Here is a 27540-nt window from a genome sequence, read left to right as displayed (position 1 = left end):
CTTTGTGTGAGTGTTGCAGCGGCTGCGTATGCCGGGCGACGGGACTTTAGTCTCGCCATAGGCGGGTTGATAAACTCCTCGTGCATTGGGAGAGAAGGAAACAAAGTAGATATAGAACAAAGAGCATAAGGCTTAAAATATTGTATAAAACACTGCTCAAACTGTTATGGCAAAATAACTAATTTTTTTAAATACCAAAATTGTATAACGAAGTTAACTACCTAAGGCAAGAAAATAAATGTAGTCTGGCTAAATTTAAAAATGAGTTAAATAACTCGTTATTGGAAAAGCTCTAATATTAAAACTGTTAACGTTAATATTTACCTGAATCAGTTGTTAAAATACTTTCAAAGGTTAAGGGTACTTTTTATTTTTTTAATTGTCATCATAAATTATCGCCATGCATGTTCGCATTATCTAACTTTAGTTTTTAGTACATAAGTGCATAGCATTAGTTATTTGTGCAACAAGAGAGGAAAGTTGGTTTTTCTTGCGAGTGTTTATTTTGAGTCCCGAGAAAGCGAAAGATTCTAAGGTAGAAACTTGAGCGTAGCGAGGGACTCAAAAACACGAGATGTAAAATAACTTTGCTCTCGTGTTGCACACATAATTTTTCACCTCAGTAGTGAGAACATATTAAAGGCTAAAATGTATTTCGAATTACACAGAATAAACAGAAAAAAAAGTATTATAATATGTACGATACGATACGATACGATACGGGACGGGACGGGACCGGACCGGACCGTACCGTACCGTACCATAAAAAAAAATGTAATAAAAGTATGAAGTTCATGGCCTTCGCTAAATCAAAAAGCTACATTGTTTCAATCCCTGGAGTGAGGAAAGTCGCACTTTCCTCACTCCAGGGAGTGAAGAAAGTAGGCTTGTTCGAGCTGCTGAGGTGAAAAATAATTTGTTTAAAATATAAAAATGAGCGCTATCTCGCCAATAAACTACAATCGCAGTTTGGCGAGGAATATAATTGTAAGAAAATTGTTGAGTACTTTATGATTTAAAAAAACACCGACCTGGTCTACTTGCCGATATTTGGTATGAAAAAATTTTTAAAACGAGGATTAACTAATACAGTTATGGACGGCTCGGGTCAAATCAAGAGGCAACACCAAAGAAAGAGAATAGATTTTGATGGAAACGTCCATATATTTAGGCGGCACTCGAGCTCCGTGCATTCTAAACCTGACTAATATGTGCAGCCACGCGGTTTGCACGGACAGTATTTGTTGAGCTCAAGCAGGGCTCCCCTACAATTCCTCAGGGTTCTTGCTCATTTCGACGCACCCATTTGTGTATATTGCATGTTGTGCCGAAATAGAGATTATCATCATTCTTTAACGTCTTTGTTTACTGCAAACGTCTTATTTTTACACATTAATAAATTGATATCGGAAACTTGTTTCCCAATTTAACTACCTATTGCAAACTTGATATATTCCAAACAAAGATCTTCATCTTTAAACCGAAACATACTCTAAAATCAATTGTGTAAAGCCCACTTTCTTTTATCAACTTGTTGTTAATTAATCAAATAAATATGTTTGAATATAGACATGTAAGTAGTTAGAACTAGTACAGTACTCCCGGATCGAATTAGGGTCAAAGTTTACTGATAATGGGCAGACATCAATGCATGTACTAGATGTTACTGGTTTAAAGATCTTAGCTCAGCTCTGATTGGTTGTTTGAACACGAGTTTCTGATTCGTCTGGAAAAATGTACCCGATTACAGAAGTACAAACGCTATCAGATTCATACAAGCCATTCAAAAATATATGGACAAAGTCTCTATTTCAAGACGTTAAAGTACACATTCCTCCGATATATCTGATGGCGACTGTACTTGGTTTATTGAAGACAAATTACACATTTAAGTAGAAATGAGACTGCATTTCTTAAATGCTAAAACTAACATTTGTAGGTCAGATTTGCGACTATCTTCCTCGATGGGATTACATACCCTTTCATTTCAAAAACCCTGACATCATAGAACTATTTCAGCAACTTTATTTATCGGTATATCTTCACAGAAAAACACGTAGAAATAATAATGATAAGATTTAAGAACAATATGGTTATTTACTTATAATAAATAAAGCAATTTCTATTTTATTATCTGAAATCCAACCTAAAACTATAGAGGGCCAACTAACGCCATCTAGTAAAAAAATTCTGAACTAAAGTTCACGCCATTTACATCTGACTTCAATATTACTCTGTTGTTGCAAATTCAACCGTATCCCATTGTAATAAGGCCTATCTACTTTCAGCGGCGGTCGGCGACATGGGCGGGAGCGGGACCAGCTCGTCCTCCTCTCACCTCTCACCAGGCTGGCAGGTCAACGACCTCGACTTGGATTTACCCGGAGAATTGTCTATGAAGTAAGTATTTTAGTAGATTCTATATAGTCTGTGTTTGTAAGCTAAATCGAAAAACTAAATTACATTAATGAACGAAGAAGAAACAAGCGTACCTAATGTTTACCCACCTCAGCGGGAAAAAGGTTTGCATCAAAGTATACTTACCCACATCTTTTTTTTCTTAAGGACAGCTATCTGATAGCGAAATTAAAGTTAAGAAGTAAATAGCAGCAGCGAGCAGGCGGCTCGTCTGCTCGTTTGCTATCACAGAAAAAAATATATATTAAATAGTAATAATACATAGAATTTGGGTCGTTAGAAGTGTAGTACCAGAACGGTAGATGTCGCTATGCGTCTCACTAAGGCTCGTGAACAACTGGAGGCGGTAATTTTATTTTTCCTTTAATTTATTTATTAATGAAAACTTTTTGTATAGTGAGGCGCTTCTGTCGCTGCCGTCGCTGGCGGTGTTCAAGCAAGAAGCTCCTTCCCCAACCGGCGCCGTGCTGTCGCCGCCGCGCCGCGCCTGGCCGCGCCGCCTGCCGGACAGACAGGTAAACTATACTACATTGTGTATTAAGGGCGCTAAACAACAATTTAATAACGAGTGTGAATTGAAGCCCGAAGGCGAGGGCTTAATTAACCCGAGTTAGTAATTCCTGTACCGCCCGTGGCACACACAATGTTTTTAATCACACTTGTGAGGAAAAAAAGGGATATAAATAAAACTTCTGCCTAATTTCGGACGTACATTACAGCCCTAGGTCGAAATTAAGGATTTACGGACCGCATCGCCTACGTGAAATAACACCTTTTACGAGCAAGTGTGATGAAATAGTACATTACGATACAAGTGCGAAAAATAGGCAATTCGCAATGAGTGGCGATTAAAGTCGACAAGAGTTGCGAATTACCGATTCGCACATGTATAGTACAACGTTTTACAGTACATATGGCCCTTTAAATTTTCGACATAGTTATGTAATGTGCTAATTATCGCACTAGTGCGGTAAAGTAGCACCATATGTACTGTAAAGAAAATAAATGTTTTACTTATGAAAATGTATGTTAGATGTGCAACACACTTTAAAACTAAAAATGAAGATTTATAAAAATACGATAAAATGTATTTAAATATGGATAAATGTTTTTTTTATTTGCATTAATATTTTTTTATATGATTTTGACCCATGTTCTTTCACTGATATGCGTTAAAATTGTTAAATAACAAACGAAATCGTCAACGCCCTCTATACGAGAGTAGGCCAAAGGTAGTGGCGCCATCTGATCGAGTATCAAATTTTCTTGATTTTCGAGGCACGTTTTTTCCTTAGACTGTATCCATCTATATCTATCTTTGATTTAAGTTTAATTATTAGGCGCGTTCACATAATCTCAATAAACAGAGCGACGATTTTCTCGCGAGAAGAGATCCTAGAGTGTTAGCTCCCAAGGTGGAAATCATTTTCTTACCATGTGATACATACTGCTTTTCCTTTAGTACCGTTTGGTAACCAAAATTCGTAACCAGCTACAGAATGGGAATCAAGATTTCCAGTTTGAAGGGTAGGGGATAGTTTTTAGGGTTCCGTACCTCAAAAGGAAAAAACGGAACCCTTATAGGATCACTCGTGCGTCTGTCTGTCTGTCTGTCCGTCTGTCACAGCCTATTTTCTCCGAAACTACTGGACCAACTAAGTTGATATTTGGTATACATATGTAAGTTTGTGACCCAAAGACGGACATGTAACGCAAACAAATGAATTTTGTAAATGAGAAAATTAAAAAATAAAGTTTTTCAAACTATATCGTGTTATATATCAAATGGAAGAGCTCATTGTGAGAATCTCAAGTATATTTATTTTATAATTTTAGGATAAACAACTTAGAAGTTATTCAAGAAAATAGGCAAAAAATGACCATTCCCCCCCTTTATCTCCGAAACAAAATTTTGAAAAAAATAAATAAAATAGATCTTTACCTATAGATTACAGGAAAACTTATTAGAAATTGCAGTCAAGCGTGAGTCGGACTTAATTACTTAGTTTTTAAACCGACCCCTACAGGTTTTCAAAGACATTTCACTCACGTTTCACATAAAAAATACATTGTTTAAATTGTGTAATATACGGAACCCTTGGAACGCGAGTCCGACTCGCACTTGGCCGGTTTTTTTTTTGTTCTTGTTTACTGACAATTTGGTTTGACCAACTATAACCGTTTGTTGCATTGCAGATGAGCGACATGGTGGTGGACGGGGCGGAGGAGGAGCAGCCCTCCCCGCCGCACACCGGCCACGCCGCGCTCATGCCCCCACATGGTAGCTACTTCTTTCACAGTCCGATTAAAAACCCATTTACTTAATGTCTTATATGATATGTCCGTATGCTATTAATCGCATTTTAAGGTGCGATATTGTAAATGTATTTAAGAAATATCTTTTCTTAATCTTTCTTGTGGACTACGGACATTGAGCGTGCCAGACACGTGAAAATTACCCTCCCATAGAAAATGGACCAGCCAAAATGTATGAAACAGCCAATATTTTTTCGCGATTTCAGGGTCGGTCCCATAGTAAAAGTTGCTCAGTATAATCCCAAAAACCTCCCTGGCAACGGGATTGCAATAATTTTTTAGCCGCCGTGTATATGTTATTTAAAATTTAATTCAGGCAACAAGGCCCATATTACATATACCTTATAGACTAACATACATATAAATTTCATAAACTTAAAAACACTATTTTGGCAACAGCATCGTCTGGTCTTGTGTCGGCTTCGGCAGTTTGCCCCAGAACCTCCGAAACACGACACGACCCTTTTTTTTACTGCCAGGGCACGAACCGTGCATTCCCTACGATGTAAGCACCCGATTCTGAGCCCGCTTTATGTAATAGCATAGAGTAACTTATACTAGAGCGGTACTGTCATAGTAAATTTTGTAACCCCAGTAAATTCACTGCCATCTGTCGACACACTTTAAAACTAAAAATGAAGATTTATAAAAATACGATAAAATGTATTTAAAAATGGATAAATGATTTTTTTTATTTGCATTAATTATTTTTATGATTTTGACCCATGTTCTTTCACTGATATGCGTTAAAATTGTTAAATAACAAACGAAACCGTCAACGCCATCTATACGACTGTAGGCCAAAACTAGTAGCGCCCTCTGAACGAGAATCAAATTTTCTTGATTTTCGAGGCACGTTTTTTCCTTAGACTGTATCCATCTATTACGGAGTTATATCTATCTTTGGTAATAGTCAAGAGCCCGGAATTTTCACGGCAAAACAATAGACTGTCGCAATCTTGCTAGAGTTAGAAACATTTTTTTATCGATATCGATAGTTGGTTATTGGAAGCAAAAAATGGACTTCAAATAAAAAATAAATAAGCAAATTTAAGTAAGGCAATGTCTTCTTTGAAATCTACGTAAGTAGGTTACACACAGCAGCACGTGACATTATATTTGGTTTGTGACAGTGATAGGAGTATATAGATAATCATTATCATTAATTTCTCAAACCTCTAGAAGTAAACAGTTTCGTTTATCAATATAACCATTAATTAACATTAATACATATACCATTTGTGTATTTAAATTATGTATACTAATTGTATCTGTTTGTACATAATTTAATACAAGCCTTCCAATTAATTTTTTTGAAATATTGTTTTTATTTGGTTACCGTCGTTTTCTTATATAACACATCAACTATCGATATCGATAAAAAAATGTTTCTAACTCTAGCACAGCGGTTCCTAACCTGGGGGTAATTACCTATAAGAAAAAATATTAATGATTATGGAGGAGGGGTAAAATCGAGTTCCCTAGTTAGTCAAAGGGGTCACAGTACTAAAAAGGCTAGGAACCACTGCTCTAGCAAGATTGCGACAGTGTTTTGTTTCGCCGTGAAAATTCCGAGCTCTGATAATGAGATAATACTATATTATCTTACCTATAATCTATAGAACATGTATATGTTTACAGCCAACAGCCCTGAGAGTATGCAATGCCAGCCCACCCTCCAGGGCGGTATGATGCCAATGAGCGGATACCATTCACCACCCGCAATCGACAATAAAAGTAAGTAGCGACATCTAGTTCAAAGATTAATCAATAGAATATACACGGTGTTTCATGACCCACTGAAATAAATTTCTCAAAGGTTAACTTTATGAGATTCCTGAAAGGGATAAGCTCGCCTTTGTACAAATGATGTGTGTTTTTCCTGTTTTATGTTTCTTTTTGTAGAATAAAGAGTTTTACTACTACTACTGAAACCTAAAAACGGTTTGTTCAGAATCGATAGGAGAATCGATTGCGCTATATTTTAATGGGGGTAAATTTTTTTTACATGTCCAGTCTACAAGTTTGTAATGCAACAATATCAATAACTAACATTTGACACGTTATTTGTCAATGAGCAACACCCTTAACTGGCCATTGGTAAACCTTATCTCGTTGCAGTAAGGTATGCAAATGGTCAGTTAACAGTGTTTACAATGGTAATTGGTAACCAGCAATAGGGATGATGACACATGTTGAATTTTATAATAAAATCTAGTAAAATAGATTGCAAATGAGCAATTTATCGCAATAATGTGGATATTAAAATAATATATAGAAATAATAAAAAAACACGGGATCTAAAAGTTTCAAAATTTGAAGTTTTTCTAACTTCCAAAACTATTCACCACCCGCACTCGACAATAAAAGTAAGTTAAAATACAATGATTCAAACTTTAGTCAATAGCAGATGGCAATATAATCAAAACTCCCACAATCACCCTAAACGCGTACAATACGGTTCACCATCTGCACTTGACAATAAAAGAAGCGACATCTAGTTTCAATATGAAGATTTCAATATTACTCGATAGATGGCGCTTTATTCATCAATACGCTCGCCCTGCAGGGCGGTATGATGCCCATGAGCGGTTACCATTCACCACCCGCATTCGACAACAAAAGTAAGTGGCGACATCTAGTTCAATATAATTAATTAAGGAAGAAACAATTTTTTAGGGTTCCGTACCTCAAAAGGAAAAAACGGAACCCTTATAGGATCACTCGTGCGTCTGTCTGTCTGTCCGTCTGTCACAGCCTATTTTCTCCGAAACTACTGGACCAATTAAGTTGAAATTTGGTACACATATGTAAGTTGGTGACCCAAAGTTGGACATGTAACGTAAACAAATTAATTTTGAACACGGGGGCCACTTTTGGGGGGTAAATGAGAAAATTAAAAAATAAAGTTTGTCAAACTATATCGTGTTACATATATCAAATGAAAGAGCTCATTGTGAGAATCTCAAATATATTTTTTTATAATTTTAGGATAAACAATTTAGAAGTTATTCAAGAAAATAGGCAAAAAATGACCATGCGCTTCGTTCAAAACTCCCACAGCTAACCGTCCTGCGAGCATGCAACGCCAGTACCCTAAGTACCCTTGCACTTGACAAGAAAGTTTGTAGTGACATCTAGCGAGGGAAAGTTCAAATATTACATAACGCAATGGGGTTGGCCGGTCGAAATAATTAGCAGATGGCGCCAGCATAGCTTGCCCTGTCAATCCCTAGAATTGTGTCAAAGTTTTGTTTTTTTAATGCCCTGGATGCCAGCCCTTTAAGCCATATCTCATAGAAAAAGGGGTAAGCTATGATGGCGCCATCTCTGCAAACCTTTGACAGTTGCCAACCCCATTTTCGAAGATTTTTGACCCCCCCCCCCCCACCCCCGTGTAACGCGCCGTAACGTTTTCGTGTATCCCTTGCTAGTTCATTGCTAATAGGGTATTCCACATTTTTTTATTAATGGTATCAGTCGATCAGGTTTGTTTTTAGGATCAAATCTCTGTATGGGACCCATTAAATTGTCTTAAAGCAATACAAAAGTCACAAATGATGGACAAAGTCTGGCACCCGCACTTTACTGACGAAACGCTCCTAACAAATTGGCATTACATCGTGTAAGTTTCCAATTTATTGTGATAAATTGCTCATTTTCTGTCTATTTAATTACATTTAGGTTTAAAATTCAACATGTGGAAATAGACCTATTGCTACCTTTTTTAGTTTTATTAGGGCCACTTCCACCATTCACTAACCCGGGGTTAACCGGTTTAACCTGGAGTTACCATGGTTACCAGTACAATTTAACCGCTTAACCCTGGGTTAGTGGATGGTGCAAGTGGCGCTTAGAGGTTTAATGTTATTTTCTATACGCATTATATTATGCCGTCCAGGTATTTGAAGATTCATAAATTTCATGATTTTGACTATTCAGTGTTGTGGTATGGTCATATTAAATTGCTTAGTGACCTAATATTAATTGACATTCATTAAATAAATAATAATTATAATAATTTGACAAGTTAATTCAATCAGAAATTATTGTATCGGTGCATTGTTGACGTTGCTATTGTTGAAGTTACTAAATTAATTTTTGTTACCTTAATTGCAATGTGTAAATTAGAATTAATAGAATAGAAAAACTGTACTATTGTGTGCCCTTACAGGGTGTCATGAACTGGCTATATAAAATGTAACACCTTATTATGTACATGACAATGCAATATTGAATAAATGACTAAATGACTAAATGACTAATAGGGTATTCTCCTACTAGTCAAATCAGTTTCTTTTTTAGACCTGTCAAAACGATTTGCTATTGTGGAATTTATATGAAACATTACACAATAACGTCACGGTCAACTCACATACTTTTTAGGGTTCCGTATTACTAAGACTTCGCTGTCCGTCTGTCCGTCTGTCACCAGGCTATATCTCATGAACCGTGATAGCTAGATAGTTGAAATTTTCACAGATGGTGTATTTCTGTTGCCGCTATAACAACAAATACTAAAAAGTACGGAACCCTCGGTGGGCGAGTCCGACTCGCACTTGTCCGGTTTTTATATTTCTATCCGATTTATTAAATAGAACTTGTGTTTAAAAATAACTGTTATCTATGTTTTTCTAATAATTATCTGGTGCTTTATTTCACGCATGGTGTTAAATAATTTTCCCCTCACTAGCTCGGAAAGCCGTCTTTTATCCTTTAAAACAAGCAGGGAAAGACGCATTTTATCCACTAGTGGGGAAAGTAATTTGACCTTGGATGGAGCGTGTTTAAGTAGCTTGACAGATAACAAAACGTAAAACGCTCATAATAATGATTCGTTCGATATTAATTATGATTAAATAAATGGTTTTAGAATTTAATAAAAAATACCCGATTTAGCTGTATTTAATGATTTTAAGTCATAAACCTTAAAACTCCATAATAAACGTTTGTTTTTTAATAATTATGTTAAATATAATTCTGAACGCACAAGTTAAGTCGATGCAATTTCAAAACGCATCATTGACATTTAATACGTCAGAAATGGCAAAATTGTCAACAAAATTTTTACTTAAAAACTTCTCACGTAAAAGTACTGAATTTCCAGAGTTTTTTGTTATAATGTCGTAAAAAAATGAGTTATTCCAGTTGATGAAGATGATCTAACGCCTGTGGATGTTGCACTTTCCTCGCTATAGTGAGGGGAAAAGTCTTGTGTTACACACGGGTGCAAATGTATTTTACTTCTCGTGTGTTAAAACACTCGCGGGTAAAATACAACTTTGCACCCTTGTATAACAAATAACTATTATTTTAAATACAGTCAAATATCCTATTGCGTGTTCCAGACGGCGGTCTACTGATGTGCTCGCCGGTCAGCTCGCTAGACGGGTTCCTGCACTCACCGGCACAACCGCGCCCGGAACCCAGCTTCAAAGATGACACCAGGTAACCTGAACTATAGGTTAGGATGGTCCAATTTCTTGCTCCGATGTCATTGCGGTTCACTCGGGGTTTTCGGTGCGGGAATGTTTGACATTAATAAATTAGCTATTGACTTAAAAACAATGTAATCTAGCAGGGTACCTAATGAATAATTAATTAACCAAAAGATTAACTGTATAACATTTAAAACTTTCGCGTTTTGAACACATATTAAATCACATTTAAAAACTGGTCTAACGACCAATGAAACCTGTGTCGATACGTCGGTAAATAAAGATAACAAAATAAATTCGCGATAGACCCGTTTTTAAATGTGATTTAATATGAGATTAACTGTATTTAGAAAGGGACGGGTAGTCTTATCTCACGAGCGAGATAATGACGCGGCGAACTCGTGCTAAGCTTACCGTTTTTTTCATTTCCCTTCCGCTATCTATATTTAGCATGGTAGATTTAGACATATCTGACTGTAACATTTCTTCTTCATCTCTTCTAGCTTATTTGTGACTTTTCAACCAGAAGGGTACTTATTGTCGATTGTCAATAAGTCGTTATTTCTATAAAATTTCAATTTGAAATCAACCTTATCGACAACCGACAATGTGGTACCTTTTAGTTGAAAACGTCATATTTGTAGTTTATTAAGGGCCAGTTGCACCAATCACAATTAACAGACTGATTAATGTCAAGCAGCAGAGAACTATGAAACTTTCCATACAATAAAATTTAGCGAACGGTAAAACGGTGACAGACGGTTTGGTGCAACCGACCCTAAGAGTCTCGTCCGAATTTCACATTTCCATCCAAACGGACTTTCGTTCTCATTTTAAAACTACGTGTTGGATTGTAATAACTTTGTACATACAATGACATTAGGTATATCTAGATCTATAATTAGTTTATATAGCTCTAGTATATAAAACAAACGAAATAAACATAAAACAAAACAAACAAGTTTTGTATGAAAAACTTAAATTAGCTGTATTTCTTAACTCTGGTATCTGAAGCTACATAAACTAATTACAGACCTAGATAAACCTTATCCTATTGTTAGTACAAAGTTTCAGAGCAATCTAGCTAGTCGTTTTAAAATGAGAGCGGAACTACGTTTGTATGGAGAACCGAGCTTGCCCGGGATAATAATTTTCGCGCTTGATTCCTCAGTAGTTCCGTAAGTATGGCTTGATTTAAACGTGTGGGGTTCTGTCACAGTGCCTTATTCATTTATTTCAAACGAATTACTTTGCGTCCCAGTATGGCTTCATAAATCAATCATTTCTTAAAGCTATAAAATCACCAGTAGGTACTTACTTGATTCCTCAGTAGTTCCGTAAGTATGGCTTTATTTAAACGTGTGGGGTTCTGTCACAGTGCCTTATTCATTTATTTCAAACGAATTACTTTGCGCTCCAGTATGGCTTCATAAATCAATCATTTCTTAAAGCTATAAAATCACCAGTAGGTACTTACTTGATTCCTCAGTAGTTCCGTAAGTATGGCTTTATTTAAACGTGTGGGGTTCTGTCACAGTGCCTTATTCATTTATTTAAAACGAATTACTTTGCGTCCCAGTATGGCTTCATAAATCAATCATTTCTTAAAGCTATAAAATCACCAGCAGGTACTTACTTGATTCCTCAGTAGTTCCGTAAGTATGGCTTTATTTAAACGTGTGGGGTTCTGTCACAGTGCCTTATTCATTTATTTCAAACGAATTACTTTGCGTCCCAGTATGGCTTCATAAATCAATCATTTCTTAAAGCTATAAAATCACCAGCAGGTACTTACTTGATTCCTCAGTAGTTCCGTAAGTATGGCTTTATTTAAACGTGTGGGGTTCTGTCACAGTACCTTATTCATTTATTTCAAACGAATTACTTTGCGCCCTAGTATGGCTTCATAAATCAACCATTTCTTAAAGCTATAAAATCACCAGTAGGTACTTACTTGATTCCTCAGTAGTTCCGTAAGTATGGCTTTATTTAAACGTGTGGGGTTCTATCACAGTGCCTTATTCATTTATTTCAAACGAATTACTTTGGGTCACAGTATGGCTTCATAAATCGACCATTTCTTAAAGCTCCGAGGAATTGTTCGGATTAATCCCTGCCGCTTCTGTTCGCCATCGCCCTACGCGACAACATTACCATCCTCACCACTTAGATGGTTGGCAGTCCTCAACTGTGCGTTTCTCTAGAAACTTCCTGCCTCGCACAGCTAAACTGTGGAATGAACTGTCGCCTGGGGTATTTCCGGACCGATATGACCTTCAAACCTTCAAGAAAAGAGCGTATTCCCATCTTAAAGGCCGGCAACGCACTTACAACCCCTCTGGTGTTGCGGGTGTCCATGGGCGGCGGTAATCGCTTATCATCAGGTGATCCGTCTGCTCGTGTGCCTCCTATTTCATAAAAAAAAAGCTACAAAATCACCAGTAGGCATTTTACTTACTACTTCAGTGTTCTTAGCTTGAAATCATACAACTCATAATTTAAACAAGTATACCTATACTTAAATAAATGTGACGAGAAAGAATGAATGTGAAGGGAAGTATCGGGAGAGGAAAATTAAACCGAGGAAAAGGTGGATGGACTGTGTGAGAGATGATATGAATGATGAGTTCAGACCATCGGCTTCACAGGCAGGGTTCACTACCCACTAGGCCAGACCGGTCGTCAAAATAAAAAATATATTTATTAAAATTATATTAATGGGACACACGCATTTAATGACATGTTTCGATACATTTTGATTTATATAAATAAATAAATATTTTTTTTATTGCTTTAAACCTTACATTATTTTTCACATTGTAAAATCCTCGAAAGGGGTCGAAAAGTGTCGAGCGATAATCGATTTTAATTGAGTGACCTGTTTGATACATTAAAAAGAATCCTGTATGTACCTATACTTTTCCATATAAGCTGAATACCATCAACTGTATGCTCGATTGCCTACTCGGACCATGCCATACAAAATATTCATATCATACTTAAAAATGACGCATCATTAAAATATAAAGTTCCCATTCTGGCCCCGTAGACAATATGCCAATCGCTATCGCTCCGTAGCGAACGAAAAGCAACTCTCACTGTCACACTAATATGGAAGAGTGATAGAGAGACACAAAGCGATTCGATGGCGAAGCGATAGCGATTGTCACCTTGGCTAGGGCGGCTGGTCTCTATTTCACCAGGCAGCAAAAAACGGCAATAATCAGTAGAGTATTTGATGTTTTTTTTAAATAAATTATATTACACCATGCATGACATAAAGCACCAGAAGATTAATACAGAAACGTACAGCAGTTATTTTTAGACACAATTTCTATTTTAAAACCCGTATTAAACTTTACATAATAAGTAATTTGATTGTGACGTCACATGCTAGTGTTTCATATAAATTCCATAAAAGCAAAATCGTTTTGACAGTTCGAAAAAAGAAACTGATTTGACTAGTAGTCATTACCCTATTGAGAAAGTAAGAGACAAAAATTCAAGTACAACCTTCGCAACTGGGTGAATAAACTTTTAGAACACTTGATTTCGTGTTCCTAGACTCCCTAGGAATGAAAAATCGATTTTTCTTTGCTAGGGAGTCTAAAATACGAAATCAGTGTTCTAAAAGTTGATTCACCCAACTATGAGGTTGCGTAGGTTGGTGTTTAATTTTTGGCATGAAATGTGCTTCCTAATCTTCTTTGTCAGTCTGGTCTGAATACATTACATCCCAGCACGATCCACTCAATAATAACTCTTAACCCACTGATCCTAAGGCGGTGTTTGCATTCCAGCGCGCTGGGTTCAGAGTATTGCTGCGGGCGCGGCAGCCAATGGGACGGGTGCTATGACGGGCCTCACACGTACATAACCAAGTATATTAACCACATTATATATACATACCACACACTCTCTCGTACACTAACTCGACTGTTGGTAAAAGTACACAACAATATCCGGTCTTTTTTTTTATAGAGGTAAAAATGCTTTTCTCATGCCACCCATGCGCGGGGACGGGCCTGGGATGGTTACGTGGGACTCCCGTATAGGCTCATGGGACCTACGGTTTACCCACTAAAAACCTGTCTTGGCCACCTCAGGACCAGTGTTGGCCGAAACGTTAATGCAATTAACCATTAACCAGTACAAATTGAACAGTAAATTGTAACCGTCCGTTACGGTCTACGGTTCAATTTGTACTGGTTAATGGTTAATTGCAATTAACGTTCGGCCAACACTGCTCAGGGCTATAAGGCGAGTCCTAGTGGGTAGTATTAGGCTAGGCATCATGATTGCTTTCGGACAAACTAATGTATAAACTTAAAATATCTTGTGCTTAATGCATTTTTGGAATGTCCTTATGGTAGGTACATATTTCCATTAAATTAAATTCACACAATCAATCAATCTTTTATTGATTAAATATAAGTAAATATTTTACATGTCAATACAATACTTACAGCTCATGGGAACAGCATTTTATTATTAATATTACTTGCGTCAACAAGCGCCATCTATGGGACACTCTCTACTCTGTATTGAACCCTCGATGGCTTATATTCTACGCACCCACTAAGGCACGTAGTTCAAGAATAGGCCCATAGATGGCGCCTTAATCAATATCTAGTTTTAAGATAGTAATAATAAATTTGTACTCTTACTTTACGAATAGACACCATATCATACACAAGCGTTTTCTCTCCGACTCCTGTCCTGACTCCTTCAATCTCCACCCACGTGCCAACACATAATTATCTAGGGTACCTTCATCATTATTTTTGGGTCAAAATTTATTTTATTCTATTTTAATTTGAATTACACAATATTATATTGATTTATTTTGGTTCCACTTGTCATTCTTTGGGTATGTAACCATAAAACGGGTGCGGTTGCGTGCGGTTCCCATTTGACTTAAGCTATTATCGTCCACACTGTTAACTGACAGATGACAACCTTATTACAAAGAAATAAGGTTGCTTTTGTTATAACAAAAAATATATTATAATTTTGACAAACTTTCATTGCTTATATACTCTACTCTTGTTAATATTCTCCAGATAAGGAAGGGCGGTACCTCCTGGCACAGGCTATATTTAAAGAATGGAAAGATAAGATAACACCAAATAATATAGGAAATATTCTTAAAAAAGAAATGCCTAAGCAATTAAATTATTTTAACTAAATTGAATAATTATGTTATTTTGTCACAGAATAAGTAATAGTACTACCGTACAGAAAATTCACTCCTTCACAAAAGTAAGATTTAGGTATAAAATTATACCTATACTCGCCGCCTGCAAGCAAAATTGAAACTTATAACCGCGCACGAACCGTGAATCTTCTTTGCGCGCCGCAGTTTTATGACCGAGCTGTGAGTGTCGGCACGGGGTTGTCACTTGACAAGGTTTTGTACCTATACCTACTGATTTATTATTTTTAAAATGTGTAGGAATTACAAGCGTTGATTCTGTAAACGTAATTTTTTTATCCGGAGATAGTATGTCTGATACTCACGGAATTCTTTTGAAAATATGTCAGTCAGTTCCTAATATTGTTTCTGGGCAACCAATACTCAATAAATTAAGGATATTTAATACGGATTAGATCGAGATTTAGGTTTCGAAGCCATTGTGTATTTTCAATTTTGCGAGCGCCACGTGACACGACTATCGTGCGAGCCGAGCGGCAGCCCACTGCCATACGCCTGCCCGGGAGGCGCGCCGGTCAAATGTACCTAAACTGCGTAGTGACACCCCCCTGATTTCGTATAGCATAAATAGAGCAGCCTGTATCGAGTATGCGCTGACCGTGTGATAAGAGATGCGCTCACTTGTGATTCTTTGCAATCATTGTGTTGTTTACGAATTGGATGTGTACCTAAGTATTGTATTGTATATTTGATTATGTAACTACTGCGGAATGGAGTATCGAGACAAACCATTCTGGTTTAACGATGGTTTTTAACAATTATCATGTAAAATTTGTGATTTATCTCTAATAAATAAATAATAAATAAAATAAAAGCTTAAAAGGAGGTTCCGACCACTAACTTTAAGATGATGAGACTGTTAAAGAAAATACATTTATTTTAATTTTTATTTTATATGTGGTTTTAAAAAATGTACCCCCAACTTTGACTGGTGATATTTAAAGATGGCCCTGTACTCAACGTTTTAGGGTACCACAGTTACGGCCTAATGTTCGAAACCGTATAGCGCCATCTACGTTAGCGTTTAAATTCGAAGCACATATTTATCTTAGGCTTATGGTTATTATGTAAAGTCGTAGGCACATTGACTCAAAATTAGCCCAATAGCTAGGTCTCCATTTTCAAGCACTAGCTGTGAATGAATAGCCGTTTACGATAGCTACGTGTGTTAAGGGGATCCCATGCCCCAATGACCTTCGATCGGAAGCTCTTAGTTTTCTAATGTTTTTTGTAGCTTATCATAATAACAGCAATCTCTTTAAGCAATATAGTATCCCATATTTACTTCAAAGTTCATTGTTTTCGAGATATTTGGCATCAAAGTTGAACAATTTTAGGCCAAAAAACTGGTTTTCTGGCCATAACTTTTGGGTTAATTAGTTTAAAATTAAAACCTTAGACACATTTTTAGAGACGTCATAGACGAACCCAAATATGTAGATTTCGTATCTATAAGATCCTTCACAGCAATCGAGATACGAAACAAGTGTTTTTTTAGAAAATGTTTAAAAGAATCATAAATAAATAAGTATCCATTTCTTTCAAAATCCGGTAGACAAAAATTGAGATAAAAGATTGAAGAAACGGTAGCCGTTTGTCTTATAATTCTATATGTAGAACAAAAGTAGGAGATACGATTCAAAACTTGTCAAAAATCGATGAAAACCTCGGGTAGCCCCTTAAATCGTATAATTATCGTAGTGTTAGTATGACACGACATTTTAAATTCGAGCCCAATAGCTTTTTAATATTGCGTACAATTAGAAACGAAAAGTGATTAACTGTGTACCATTCCCAGGTTTCAATACGTGCTTGCGGCGGCGACATCTATCGCCACCAAGCAGAACGAAGAAACACTGACGTATCTAAATCAGGGACAGCCTTATGAGATCAAACTGAAGAAGTTGGGAGACCTGTCACACTACAAGGGGAAGATATTGAAGGTAAGTCAAATTTGGTTCACTGTTTACCGTTTTCGAAAGAAAAAATATTGAAATACTTTATGGGACTAAACTGAAGTAACAAAATTTTACTCACTAAAAAGGAAATATTGTAAAAGTAAGGGTATGGTTCACTGTATGTTACTAGATTTTGTTATATAATCCAACATGTGTCATCATCCCTATTTGTAAACTCGATATATATGTTTTTACCATAGAAGGGAATATTAGAATGCTGAAAATCATATTTAGTAAGTGTAAATATGCGTAATAAATTAATTAAAAACAATTAAAAGTATTTAAAATAATGCCCAGCATCACGTGACTGCAAACGCAAATCGGAGCGCGTGACGTCACGGTGTGAGAAACAGACGAGTTGTCAAACCTGCCCGCGCAGCATGGTTTCCCCTATCACTAAGTCCGGTCACTTTCGCACTCACATACTTGTTAGAACGTGACAGGCATGGTGATAAGCGTACCGTGCTAAGACTCCTGGGGTCGTAGCACGGTACGCTTATCACCATGCCTGTCACGTTCTAACAAGTATGTGAGTGCGAAAGTGACGCACTTAGTGATAGGGGAAACCATGCTGCGCGGGCAGGTGGTCCTCTGGCACTGACAGCAGTTTGTTTATCACATCGTTACGTCATCCAGATCACGTGACAGCTTGGAGCGTTTTTGCGCGAAATTTAAACACTAAAGTAATAAAAAAAAAAAAAAATTAATCATTTTCTGTTTGCAATAATTATGTGTCTATCTATAAAATGAAAACAGTTTTAAAAATTTGTCAACATCCCTATTATTTAATTGTTAACAGAGCGTAATCAAGATTTGCTTCCACGAGCGACGGCTCCAATACATGGAACGCGAGCAGATCGCGCAGTGGCACGCAGAGCGACCCGGCGAGCGCATCGTCGAGGTGAGATATCAGTCATCCTACTAGCATTATAAACCGGACAACCCTATATAACCTCGATAGAATCCTGAGTGTAGTGAGCGATTCAAGTGTTAACGCCAAAAGTGGAGATAAATTTGCTGCCATACGACACATAATCCTTTTCACATCACCTATGAGGAAATTGTTATCATTCAAAATATTATTATTTAAGCTAAAAAAATAATATGCAGAAAGTAAAAAAACGGTGTCCTTGAAAAGTGCCACTTTGATCAATGATGAATGGTGATGTGAATAATTTATTTTAAATACAAGCAACATCCGTATTGTTTTAGCTGGACGTCCCTCTGTCTTACGGCGTGACTCGTGTACAACAGCCCACGTGCCTTAACTCCCTGCACGTGTACTGGGACCCCACCAAAGATGTTGGTGTCTACATCAAGGTAAAATATTTTTCATCACACTTGCTCGAAAAAGATCATATTTCATGCAGGTGTACTAAAGGACAAAGGCCTATATTGTTCGCGCGTGAGTTATGGATTGTGAAATGCAGGTATAACTGTTGTACTTCCATTACTGTAATTTATTTTTGTAAATCCCGCAATCTCTGACCCACAGGTGAACTGCATCTCGACGGAGTTCACGGCCAAGAAGCATGGCGGCGAGAAGGGCGTGCCGTTCCGCATCCAGGTGGAGACCTACCTCGCCAGTGACGAGAACACGCGTCTACACGCCGCTGCCTGTCAGATCAAGGTATATTTAATGAAATAGATGTACGTACATACATACATATAATCACGCCTATTTCCCGGGGGGGTAGGCAGAGACCGCGGATTTCCACTTGCTACGATCCTGACGTACCTCTTTCGCTTCCTTCACTTTCATGACATTCCTCATACACGCTCACCGGTTTAGGGTGCTCTTGACCTGGCCTTTCTTCAAGATTTCCCCGATCTGATCAGAAAAAGTCCGCCGAGGTCTGCCCCTTCCAACTCCCGTTTCTACCTCTCCCTTATACACTCTCTTTGTTAGACTTCTTTCACTCATTCTTTCCACGTGTCCGAACCATCTCAACATACCTTTCTCAATTTTTGTCACTACATCATCGTTCAGTACACATATTTCCTTATCCTTTTCCCTTTTAAGTAGATGTAACCGATTTTATTTTGGGTTTTCGAATCGAATGTTTCCAAAAATATTTTTTAATAAAATGTTCTTTCGAAACTTTGAAGTTACATCAAGACGAAATTATTAGGGTTCCGTAATTAACTTTGTTCCATTTAATAGTAAAATAATTTTAATAGTAAAATAATGATGCCATCTGTTGCTAACATTTGTTTAACATTATCTAAGAACTCACTTAGATGGCGATTCTTCTATATTTAATATACTGCCAATATTAATTGACTTTAGATTCCCAAAACAAAAATGATTTTGAAGTAAAACTTCTTTAGGCGCGACTAGAGGGTAACTCAGATTTTTTTTCTGACGGAAGTAACGCTCAGTAGTGACACACGCACAATAAGACAAAAGTCAAAGTGCCAACATAGCGATTAACGTCATCGTCAAAGAAATTTTACTTCAACCGCGCGTAAAGATTAGGGGTCATCCATTAATTACATCACACGTTTAGAGGAGGGGAGGGGGTCAAGAAAATGTGACATGGTGTGACAAGGGGGAGAGGGAGTCACAAAGTTTGTGATGTCACTTTAACTTCATCAGTAACCGAAAATGTATTTAAATTATTTTATTCGCTGTATAGTTAAATAAAAAGTTTTTAGAACGATAATCGTTTTTTTAGTTTAATTTTCTGTCCTAATGAGAGTAATGAGTTTTGGGTTATAAAATTACTTACTAATATTTCTTTTGTCAAAAATATTCTAATAAAATATGAACAATTTATTTATTTTATCTTTATTGCACAATACAAGAAGGTACAAATGGCGGACTTAATGCCTTACGGCATTCTGTACCAGTCAACCGATGGGTTAAACCAGAAAGATTAAGTAGGTGCAGTGACTTAAAGTAAATGAATTTGTTACCAAGACTAAATTAATATAAACTCGTATATTGATAAATAATACTTAATTGGATTTGCCGATTTCGTTGAAAAAATGTGACGTCACACCAGGGTAGGGAGGGGTTTGCCAAATGTGACCAAGTGTGACAAGGAGGGGGGAGGGGTAAAAAACCTAAAATTCGTATGACGTAATTAATGGATGACCCCTTACACGCACACATTTTTTTTTTGTTTCGGTCTCGAGTACTATATTAAAAAACCGGCCAAGTGCTAGTCGGACTCGCGCACGAAGGGTTCCGTACCATTACGGAAAAAAACAGCAAAAAAAACACGTTTGTTGTATGGGAGCCCAATTTAAACATTTATATTATTCTGTTTTTAGTATTTGTTGTTATAGCGGCAACAGAAATATATCATCTGTGAAAATTTCAACTGTCTAGCTATCACGGCTCATGAGATACAGCCTGGTGACAGACAGACAGACGGACAGACGGATGGACAGACGGACAGCGGAGTCTTAGTAATAGGGTCCCGTTTTTACCCTTTGGGTACAGAACCCTAAAAAGTAAATTGAAATGTAACGTATGGTTTTGTCTGCAGGTGTTCAAACTGAAGGGTGCTGATCGTAAACACAAGCAGGACCGCGAGAAGGTGATGCGCCGCCCGCGCTCCGACCTCGAGAAGTACCAGCCCGGCTGCGAAGCCACCGTGCTCACCACGGTAATTCTTCTTGTAGTTTTTATGACCTGCTCTGCCCTATTTTTGACATTTGCTAGTGTTGTGACACTAAAAAATTGTTACCGGTTTTTTCCCTTTCCCGACATATTAAGAAAAATCAGTAACGCTGTTTTAATTGATGTTTTTTGTTATTAAAAAATATGTTAAAAACGATAGAAATAATCTAAACCACCTTTCATCAAAATCGTTTGAACGATGTTCCTTGTTGACAGCTGTCAAACGACGCGCTGATGCCGCCCCCGTCTCTGGTCACCTCTTCACCCCCGTATTCGCCTGAGCTATGGTAAGTTTTTTTTCTCTATATTTTATTTATTTATTGGTATTATAAAAGGTGTTTTTCCCGCTTTATGAAATGTCAAAACGATTAACGTACGTTTTTTAGGTTGTTTTGTACGAGAAATCTAAATCAACCAAATATTAATGTTGATGCTGGGGTAAGTACAGCAAGTGTAAATTGTAAAATTATTTTTTAGGGGTTAACACAAAAATTAGGTTAAACAAGGTTTTTCAGGTAAGGTCAGTTTAATTTCTGTTATATTTTTTTATGTGTTCGTATGTAGTTGTTATGTACCTATTCGTTATGGAAGGCTTGAATTCAAATTTTCAAATACCGAAAAGTGGTACCTAGATTGTGGTGGAACCGCAGCCATATAAGTGAATAACACTAGACCCTACTCATAGTGTTGTGTTCCTGCCGGTAAGTAAGGTTGCCAGACTTGCCAGAGCTCAACGAGGGTGCGAAGTGTTAGGGTCGGCAACACGCATATAACTCCTCTGCAGTTGCAGGCGTACATAGGCTACGGAGGCTGCTTAGCATCAGGCGGGCTGTATGCTTGTTTGCCACCGACGTAGTATAAAAAAAATCTCTTTTTGGTTACAAAGTTGAAAATATGTGTTTTTTGCATGTTTAGTCTGCAATCAAATTCTACGTAAGAAAAAAATAATCGACATTTTAGCATATAGTTTTTAGTATTTTTATTTATGATCCATTTAGCAATATTTAAGTAATTTTACGCGATTTAATCTAAACTAAATTAATATAATAAGTTTTGACGTTTGAGTTTTATTTTTTCCTCAATAAAGTTTAGTTTTTTTAAATCCTAACATGAGTAAGTCTATGTATATGATATCTGGTGATTCTATGAGTCAAAAGGCATTATTAGACCTATTGTTTCGATTGATATACAGGTTGGAAAAAAATGGGCCCAGAGAGAAAGTCTCTTAAAACCTTAAGTTTTTTTTTTTTTTTTTTTTAGCCTACTAAGTGTCCCACTGCTGGGCAAAGGCCTCTCCCCTTGATTTCCACGACTCCCGATATGGTGTTTCCTCCGGCCAGTTGTTCAGGAAGCTGTCCAGGTCATCCCGCCATCTCCGTTTGGGCCTGCCCCGTCCACGTCCCTCTACCGGCATCCACTTAAGTTAGCTCATTTTATTTAAAGGAAACATTCTTTTACCTACTTTTGCCATTAAAAACATTGCCAGTTTTAAGAAAAACTGTGACATACATAACATTAATACTAGAAATAAGCATAAGCTTGCAGTACCCTTCACTCGGCTCCATAAAATTAAAAAATCATTCATGGGTAACTGTGTAAGATTTTATAATAAACTTCAAATATCATCACTGAATTATCTGTTAATAAATTTAAAAAATATGTAAAACGTAAACTTATCTCTAAAGCCTTATTAGCACACAAGACTACATGAATGATGAAACACCGTGGGATTGTGATTGAAAATAATTAATTATTTATTATTGTGTTAATAATGATGAAATTGATAATTCAATGAATACCTATATTAGGTAATCCGTATTTTTTTGACATTTAGATTTTTATTCTAGAAAGTTTCTAGACTAGTATTTTTTATACAATTTCGGTGTTTGACGATCCTTTTGTGAATTCTTATTATTAAGTTTGACATATCTATAATAATTTAATGTTTTTAAGAATAATAATAACTGCATCAATAAATTGCTCTGATATTTAGATTAAGGTAATATTTAAAACTTGACAATTTAAAAGTGCTTGTTGCTAGGCCTATTTGAATAAAGATTATATTGACTTGACTTTGACTTTTTATTTTTAAAAGAAACAAAACTGCATTCAAAGATTTTTTTTTATTTAAGTAAAATGAGCTAACTTAAGGTTTTAAGGCACTTTCTCTTCAGGGCCCATAATTTTTTTCCACACGTACGGATCCCTTCGTGCGCGAGTTCGACTAGCACTTGGCCGGTTTTTTTTTAATAAATTTATTTTTAACTTTACTTAGCCAACGTTATATTATAAGTATACAGGGTGGCTAAAAAAACTGCATTCCCGTTGCCAGAGAGGTTTTGGGATTTTACTGAGCAACTTTTACTATGATGGGACCAACCACGAAATCGCGAAAACCTCCCTGGTAACGAGAATGCACTTATTTTTAAACCACCGTGTATACATACTACATACATATCGAATTGATGACCTTTTTTTTTGAAGTCCGTTAGTAATATTTAAATAAGTACAATTTAACGTAACGTGTAACGACAGCAAATCACAACGTAACCATTTGTCATTCCCAATCTGCGCATGTCAGTGTCACAATGTCAGATTTGCCATTTCACGAGCATTATTGTCCCCATTAATAACAATGTGTCCGTGTTAGCGGCTCCCTAAAATTAGACTAATAAATTGTAGCAATTGTCCGTGTCACGCGGACGGCGGGGTCTTTACATGTCGTTCTTACGATTGACTCCTAATAAACCAGAAAGTAAGTAGGTACTGGCAACTGAAGTGAAGCCATTTGACTGACTGTATCAAGTATCAACGATGTGCGTTGTGCGAGAAATTGGCGAATACGAGCAGCTTGCAAACGAGGGATTCGGCAGCTTTCCGTTTATAATCATAATTTTTTTAAGAAAATAAGATTTCCACTAAATAGTTATTTGTTATACAAGGGTGCAAAGTTGTATTTTACCCGCGAGTGTGGAATAAAATAACGAGAATTAAAATACATTTGCACCCGTGAGTAACACAAATCTTTTCCCGTCACTATAGCGAGGAAAGTGCAACATCCACAGGCGTTAGATCATCTTCAACACTGGAATCACTATTTTTTTTACGATAATACGATGTTATGACAGAAAACTCTGGAAGTTGTGTATTTTTACGTGAGTCGGAGTCGGCGAGAAATTTTTTGTTGACATTTCTGACGATACGTTTTGAAATTGCATCGTTTCAACTTGTGCGTTCAGAATTACATTTAACATCATTTATAAAAACAAATGTTTCTTATTGAATTTAAAGTTTATGACTTAAAATCATTAAATAAAACTAAATTTGGTATTTTTTATTAAATTTTGAAACCATTTATTTAATGATAATTAATATCGAACGAACCATTATTATGAGCGTTTTACGTTTTGTTATTTGTCAAAAGCTACTTAAACACGCTCCATCCAAGGTCAAATTTCATTCCCCGCTAGTGGATAAAATGCGTTTTTCCCCGCTTGTTTTAAAGGATAAAAGACGGCTTTCCGAGCTAGTGAGGGGAAAACAAATATACCTATTTCCACGATAACCATGATTCAGAGATCTTTTCATGAAATTGTTTTGTTAATTGTGGAAACTAGTGTAATTGTAAGGATAGTTGCAGTTTTCGCTCTTTAATATGGATGTTAATTTCATCATCATCATCCTGCCCTTTTGTAGTTAAAAAAATTGCATCCATACCACCCACTCATCATTAAAACTAGGACTTCTACAAATAGCACAAAAATCGTGCAGCACGCAATGCACAATTGCAATCATCATAAGATATCAAACCTATGATATATGAACTGTCTTATATTCCCAGTTCACTGTAACATGAATCTTGTGTACATACTTATAACGTTTATATTCCTTCAAGTTACATTCAATTCAAGTAGGTACTTCTTGGAATGTTTTCTTTCGAACTTATCATAGAGTAACTTATACTAGAGCGGTACTGTCATAGTAAATTTTGTAACCCCAGTAATTTCACTGCCATCTGTCGACACACTTTAAAACTAAAAATGAAGATTTATAAAAATACGATAAAATGTATTTAAATATGGATAAATGATTATTTTTATGATTTTGACCCATGTTCTTTCACTGATATGCGTTAAAATTGTTAAATAACAAACGAAACCGTCAACGCCATCTATACGACAGTAGGCCAAAGCTAGTAGCGCCCTCTGAACGAGAATGAAATTTTCTTGATTTTCGAGGCACGTTTTTTCCTTAGACTGTATCCATCTATTACGGAGTTATATCTATCTTTGGAACTTATAGATATTGTGCAACGGGCATATTCTTAGAATGCCTATGTATGTCGAACGCCTCGAACGGTATTGGGATTATTGCAGTTCAGAGGTTGTTCGGTTAATAATGTGTTAGAAGACAAACAAGGTTAGTGATTATTATTTAATTATATTTGTTCCATTTATGACATTTCCATTTATTTATTTATATTTGTTTTCAAACACATGTCCGTCTCACAGCGGAGACCAAACGCCAGGACATGGAAAAATATGACAAAAACACAAAATTATATTTTACAAATTACGCGAGACTAGGAAAAAATATACAAAATTAAACAATTCATAATAAGGTAACTGCAGGTATTAACGACCCCCTTAAGGCAATTTTAGAATCGACCATAGTTTTTAAGCATACAGGATGCCCTCAAATATACTTTTCCATTTTAATATGCTAATATTATGTTTCTAAAACGTAATTACTAAGTTGCCTATAAAGGATTATGACATAAAAATATTTTTTAAAGTTAATGAGTCGATTGTTACTGTTACCGACCCATAATAATGGCTGTGAGGGTATTAACGATTTTTAAGCAGCTATTACCGATCCATCGATTACAAGAGAAGGTATGAGCCCAGCCAGTAAGTACACAACATTGGGAACAAATCAAATTATTTTATTAAATATTTTGATGTGTTTTTAAGTAGTCACACTACTATATATAAATTATAAACCGAAATAGAGATGTCATATATTAAAGAAAACCATCACTGGAGGGCTTCGTCACTTTTTAGGGTTCAGTACCCAAAGGGTAAAAACGGGACCCTATTACTAAGACTCCGCTGTCCGTCTGTCTGTCAGCAGGCTGTATCTCATGAACCGTGATAGCTAGACAGTTGAAATTTTCCGAGATGATGTATTTCTGTTGCCGCTATAACAACGAATACTAAAAAGTACGGAACCCTCGGTGGGCGAGTCCGACTCGCACTTGGCCGGTTTTCTTTAATATATGACATCTATTTCGGTTTATAATTCATAATAATTAAACATAATAATCACAAAATTGTATACCTACTCAGGCATATCTCCCATGATGGGAGTCCCATCTACCTTGGCCTAATAGTGAAGTGTAACAATATTGGGATAGTTTCGAGCACGTTACCCAATCTATCGATTACCCAATCTACCACCTAATCCGCCCAATCGAATAGTCATATTTGTACAAAACCAGATAGAACGCGAAATGGAACTGTCATTTTAGTTTGTGGCACCATAGAGAAATAAGTAGGTAAGCTTAATTTTAGTGCTCTCTCCGTACAGTGCTCTCTCAGAAGGCAAAAATATCGATCCAGACAAATGGCTCAAAAATATGTTACCACCACTTTATATTCTAAGGTGTAAGAGCGTACACTTGTTTTTGAAACTTTGGGAATGTATATATATTTGTGCCCTTGACTACAGTCTGTCAGATTATTTATTAAAAAAGTAATAAATTGTATTTTGTATTGTATGAAAGGTATGGTAAAACGGGTAAAACGTATTATTAATACGTTTAAAACTCGATTAAAACTTAATGCCTAATCTTAATTAAATCTTATTACAAATTAGTTTACGCAAATCTCACAAAAATACTTATTATTAGGTATAAATTTGTTAATGTTTTTTTTATCTATGTATGGAGTGAGCACAATGTATTGTGGTATCTCACTTGACCGGTTTTTATAATTATATTAAGGGTTACGTACACAGATACACAGACACAATACATACTTACGTAAAATTGACCATAAAAGGAAACCGTTAGTCCACATATAGACATCACAGCCCGCATCAATTGTCCGCACTCGATCGAGTGCAGCGGTCACATGCGTGTCCATTACCAAATAAAGCAGTTTTAGCTGCGTACGCGCCGGTTACGCGCGCCCGCGTCACGCGCCGGCGTCGTTATCGTTGCACTTGATCATCGAGCGAGTCGACCAACCATTCCAACCAGCAGAATATAATGCTCATTAAATAGATTGCTCTGCACTAGTGCAATCGTAATGTACTATGACCATGATAAGTCTGCAAAGATTTTTTTTATACTACGTCGGTGGCAAACAAGCATACGGCCAGCCTGATGTTAAGCAGTCTCCGTAGCCTATGTACGCCTGCAACTCCAGAGGAGTTACATGCGCGTTGCCGACCCTAACACTCCTCTCCCTCGAGATTTTGATAGCACAGGCAGTGCAAGTGTTATTTTAAGTACGTCATAGTTTTTACAAAATTGACGTTTAAACTACTACTATGTAAAAA

The 27540-nt window shown here is 36.5% G+C and overlaps 2 protein-coding genes across 6 annotated transcripts in view; both read left to right on the top strand.

Moving 5' to 3' along the window:
- LOC134752890 (histone H3-like) overlaps positions 1-27540 on the top strand; it is a 115691-nt gene that overhangs the window by 51284 nt on the left and 36867 nt on the right. The window lies entirely within an intron of this gene.
- Positions 1-27540, top strand: part of LOC134752801 (transcription factor CP2-like protein 1) — a 66281-nt gene that overhangs the window by 18476 nt on the left and 20265 nt on the right. For 2 of the 5 annotated variants that reach the window (XM_063688528.1, XM_063688531.1), the window contains exons 2-14: positions 2289-2400; positions 2816-2933; positions 4615-4699; positions 6376-6471; positions 7269-7358; positions 10083-10182; positions 13973-14053; positions 17186-17330; positions 18145-18246; positions 18558-18665; positions 18841-18975; positions 20843-20962; positions 21193-21263. In XM_063688528.1, coding sequence (XP_063544598.1) covers positions 2289-2400; positions 2816-2933; positions 4615-4699; positions 6376-6471; positions 7269-7358; positions 10083-10182; positions 13973-14053; positions 17186-17330; positions 18145-18246; positions 18558-18665; positions 18841-18975; positions 20843-20962; positions 21193-21263 — 1363 coding nt within the window. The remainder of the gene's footprint in view (positions 1-2288; positions 2401-2815; positions 2934-4614; positions 4700-6375; positions 6472-7268; positions 7359-10082; positions 10183-13972; positions 14054-17185; positions 17331-18144; positions 18247-18557; positions 18666-18840; positions 18976-20842; positions 20963-21192; positions 21264-27540) is intronic. The other 3 variants (XM_063688530.1, XM_063688529.1, XM_063688532.1) reach the window with 3 other exon arrangements.

The sequence above is a fragment of the Cydia strobilella genome, chromosome 25, assembly GCF_947568885.1.
Source record: "Cydia strobilella chromosome 25, ilCydStro3.1, whole genome shotgun sequence".
Classification (NCBI taxonomy): domain Eukaryota; kingdom Metazoa; phylum Arthropoda; class Insecta; order Lepidoptera; family Tortricidae; genus Cydia; species Cydia strobilella.
Note: the sequence above shows the minus strand (reverse complement) of the source record. Positions and strands in the feature narration are given on the sequence as shown.